This window comes from Propithecus coquereli, unplaced genomic scaffold (assembly GCF_000956105.1).
Source record: "Propithecus coquereli isolate 6110/MARCELLA unplaced genomic scaffold, Pcoq_1.0 Scaffold175, whole genome shotgun sequence".
Lineage (NCBI taxonomy): Eukaryota > Metazoa > Chordata > Mammalia > Primates > Indriidae > Propithecus > Propithecus coquereli.
In genome coordinates, this window is record NW_012142190.1 from 2,494,411 (window position 1) to 2,499,127 (window position 4,717).

General features: G+C 35.3%; 1 protein-coding gene across 1 annotated transcript in view; it reads right to left on the minus strand.

Annotated features, from left to right (window-relative positions):
* Positions 1–335: 335 nt before the first annotated feature.
* HSPH1 (heat shock 105kDa/110kDa protein 1) overlaps positions 336–4,717 on the minus strand; it is a 28,522-nt gene continuing 24,140 nt past the window's right edge. Inside the window, exons 10-14 of the mRNA XM_012642123.1 lie at positions 4,355–4,489; positions 2,662–2,769; positions 2,446–2,565; positions 2,069–2,230; positions 336–1,235 (exon numbers count right to left, since the gene is read on the minus strand). Coding sequence (XP_012497577.1) covers positions 1,029–1,235; positions 2,069–2,230; positions 2,446–2,565; positions 2,662–2,769; positions 4,355–4,489 — 732 coding nt within the window. The 3' untranslated portion in view covers positions 336–1,028. The remainder of the gene's footprint in view (positions 1,236–2,068; positions 2,231–2,445; positions 2,566–2,661; positions 2,770–4,354; positions 4,490–4,717) is intronic.

Below are 4,717 nucleotides of genomic sequence, written 5' to 3' on the forward strand. Positions count from 1 at the left end.
TTTTAAAAAAGCAGCCAACACTGTATATAACATACGCTCACATGGATATGACCCACCATTAGGGGCTAAAGGCTTGAAGGATATGCAACAAAATGTTTTGTTTTCCTGGGTGGTGGAACTTTAAGTTCTATTGACTTCACAGTATTTAAATAATGTTTTAATGTAATAAACATTTGCTACTTTTCCGTCAGGAGGAAGCCATCTTCACTTAAGAAAGACATAGCATGTATAAAGCAGCAAAAGGAAAATTAGATTTTCACACTAACTTCACTTCTGCTACAATAATTAACATTCTTCTCCCCAGTCTCTTTTTAAATCAGTGACAAAACTAACAGTTTAGAAATGACAGCATAAGATGAACTTTATTTTAAAGCTCATAAAAGTTTTCACAATTAGTTACAACAGGATCAACATTTCTTCCATTTCACACCTTCACGTGACAATGTACTGTATAGTGAGAGATAATTTTAAAGTTTTTGTTCTGCATGCTGCTAACACATTTCACTAGCTTTTGTTTTACTCATTGAATTTTTAATATCAAAGCAAAAAATCACATTCTATTGGACAGAACTGATTTTAGAAAGCCCTTAGGAAATCAGACTTAGTCTTGTTTATAAACATCCACACCCACACACATGCTGAAATGGAGAGCAAAATGCAAGAAAACTACCTTGGCAGGAACAAATGCTTAAAGATTTTAATCACAGCCCTCTTCAACAAGCAGTACAGTTTTTTTTTTTCTCCAAGACAAAAGTCAATTTCATCCTCAGTGATGCAAATGGTAAGACTGCACAGAAGCTTAGTATGAATTCACAATTCCACAGGAATCTGAAAGTTACCAAGGCAATTTTCCCTTTTAGGATCATAAAGACTACAGACTTAAGCTTTTTTCTTTTTCCATATAATACACAAAATTTCTAAACATCCTTAAAAAAGAAAATATAAATAGTCTCAGTATGTTATGTTGGAATCACATACTATGGCAAAAATATTTTATTAATTGAAGGAATAAGCCAATTTAATGTTATCTAGTCCAAGTCCATATTAACAGAATTCTTTTCGTTAGGGTAACATTCACCGTTCTGATGTGGAGGTTCAGCACCGAAATTATTTTTGCCTTCTAAATCTTCTTCCTTTCTATCAATATTGGGGCCATTTGGAGTTCTTTCCAGTTTGGGTGACTCAATTTTTGGTTTGGGTTGTGTTACGACAGGCTCACAAGTGTTGTTCAATTCCTAAAGAAAACAAGTTATCGGATTAACTCAGATCCACCCAGTTCATTTTCAACTTCCTCATGTACCTCACCCAATGTTTTTCTACCAACTCCAATTATACATCAAAGAATTCTAATTTCTCCTAATACTTGCCTAAAACCATAGCTTTAAGCCTGACCAAATGAGAAGAGAATAGTCTAGGATGTGTCAAAGGACTTGCTAGGTACCCTGCTTTAATCCTCACAACAGGAACATGGTTCACAGAAGTTAAATAACTTCAAGATCAGGAAAACTGTGAGCAAAGAGCTGGAATGCATGTTTATAGCTTCAAAATGATAGTAGCTTAAAAGGTCCACTTTTCCTTGACTTTCATTGTGTCTGAATATCATTCCAGACAGAGAGCATTTCCAACTTCCTTCAACTCTCACACACTGATCAAGGCCTTCCTTGATAAATACCAACCTGGCTGCACTCCACAGCCTAGAATTTTCTAAATCCTTTTCCCCCTACTTTATTTTCCCCCGCAGCACTAACACCACCTGATACATGACACATACTTGTTTACTGTTGGTCTCTCGCCCACTAGAATGTAACCCACAGGGGCAGGGACTTGTACACTGAATGTTTAACCCTGAGAACAATGGCTGGCACGTGACAGGGGCTCAACGAACATATCTGTTGAACTGACTAAATGAAGAAATGAAAAATCAACAGAAACTTATGAGATCTTCTATCTTTTGTGATACAATAATACACTGAGAAAAAATGGTCTGTCAGGATAAGGAAAAATGACTGTTTAATAAGACTCAAGCCCATAAGAGAACCCAGCAGTAAACGTGAAAGTTAACATTCACCTTGATTTTTGTTTTAATTTCCTGAGCACGTACAACTGGATCCTGATCGAGACTCTTCTTAGCCTGAGCATTCATGACATTATTCATCCACTCCATCACTTCATTAACAGACTTCTCAACCTTTTTCATTTCAGACTCATCAATGTGGTTATATTTCTCATCCTAAACAGAAAAAGCAGTCATACTGCAGAATTAAGTATTTAACAGTCACATCTAATTTGACCCAACTTTCCATGTAATTCAAATCTACCTCTAGTCTCAAATACCACAATTTTTCACTTCAGACTATTTCTTCATAAGGAAGATTCCTCAACTCAAATGTTAGCTCATTAAAATATCGGCAAACTTCCTCACTATGTACAAAAAGACTGACTTACCTTATTTCTGAAGTCAGCAGCTATCTTGGCATAGTGCTGCAGCCTCTGTCCCAGTTCTTCGAACATCTTTGGCCGTTCTTCAGCTTCTTGAAACCGAACTTTAACCGGAGTGCCAATTTTCTAAAATAAAATGTAGTAAATTAATAGCTGTCATAATTTTAAAAGTCTATAGTTTAAAACGCAGGTACCACTTTTCAGGGGGAGAAAAGGACCTACCATTAGCTCTTGCAGTTTATCCACATACGCTTGTTTAGCTTGGTCCTCTCCTTCTTCATAGAGCCAGTCTTCAGTCTCTGTGAGGAGTCTCAAAAAATTTTGATGATCCTTAATATGAAATATGACAAGATTAGCAGCAATCTTAGTTCAGAAATTTTCACCACGAAGAGGCATTCTCAGAAGCGTTAAACATTAGGTAGGTAATCTTGTCTAAGAAGGCACTCTGATTAGCTGGATTCTCTTCACTAAAAAATATCAAGGTGCAATTAAGATCTACTATTTATTAGCTTCACACAATATTTTTACATGAGGAATAGTTATTCTTTGGCTTCTCTGTCTTGTTATGGTGACATCTGGGAGATTTTGGAAAACTGTTCTTATTGACTTACAATAGCAATACTGTATCTTAGAAGCCCAATTTTGGACAACCTATACTCTTAAATGTTGTTATAGAAGAGCAATTATTTTCCTACTCCCCCAAACAATTAGGTCTTCATTACTTACTTTTTTATACTTCCACAACTATCAAATACTGAAAGGGGAGCTATACGAGTTGAAAAATCCAATCACTGAACACAGGAAAAAAACCACTCCTAACCAATTCATCTAAAGTATGTACTTTTACTCTAGCTTTGGGAAATCTAGCCTGGTTGGGCCATTCCTACTTTATTTTTATTTTTCATAGTGTAGAATCATCCTTTTATTTTGGTTGAAAACGCACAGTAATTTTGGGGGGTTATAATTAAGATTTAACAACATTACAATTCTAACGAATAACTTAAAATCAGGGATCTCAAGATAAATATAAATATTTCATGGATATTTGGGAACCCCGGTATTAAGACTACATCTATTGCCAATGACTCAGATGTTTTTTTCTAATGAATTGACCATTACATTTCCAAAGTTCTGAAATGGCCAACAGACCACAGAAAGATAATTCTTTAGGCTCCTGTTTGAAACCAACAGCTTCAGCAAACTGCTGGCCTTGATTCAGCCATCCCTACTTTAGAATCCCAGCCATACAAAACCCAGGAAATTTCAGGTCAGAGGTAAGAACTGAACCACATTACAAGATAGCCCAAGGATTTTAGGACTAAAATGGATTCTGAATTTCAGTTTAAATGATCTGTAACTTCAGAATTAATCCCCAAACCACCCTAGATTGTATCTAGCCAATTTTTTTTTCTCAAATCCCACCTGTCATAGTTGTGCTTCTGGAATTTACTCAGACCCATACTGAGTGGGAGTCAAGAAAAGGGCTAAGAGAATGACGGGGCTTGATAAGCTCTGGAATGACTGGACGAACAAGTCTTATAGGATAAAACAATGACGGAATAGGATAAAACAATGACAGAAAGCTACCAAGGGAGCAGTGTCATAAAAAAAGTTTGATGTCTTTGAAAGCAAGGATTTTCTCTTATTTATCTTTGTAGCTCCCATAACTGTAATGCCATATACTCTTAAGTAAATGTTTGTTCTTATCATCCAGAAGAGAGAACGTGTCAAAGAGCCACTGGGGTATGCTACCATAAAATAACACTGCTCATCATTAGTGAGTCTCTTTCTCCATGACTTTGTTTTCTATTTTCAAAAAGTTCAAGTTATGTAATCCAGTAGAGGTTTAAATGTCAAATTTGATATTAAACACTTTACATGAGACAATATGAATAAAAACAGCTCTAAAACATACCTGCTCACATATAAATTTTTCATATGGTCCACAAAGCTTGTCTCTGAACTCATACACGTATTCCTCCACTGCGTTTTTAGCATCATTTCTTTCTTTTTCCAATTTATCTTGCATTATCATCTTACCCTGACAAGAAACAGGAAGTTATTCCAGTCTTCTAATAACTCAAACTAAATTTTAACTATTAGACTCCAATGTTAAAAAAAAAAAATCAATGATCACAACAGAACAAATCAGTGTTAACAGTTCCAATTTATACCTCATGAAACTCTTCCTACAAACCCTACAGAGATCTTCATTTTCTAAATACCTATTCTGAAGTGTTTTTAACATCATGTAATAAATTATATAGCTTCCATATTT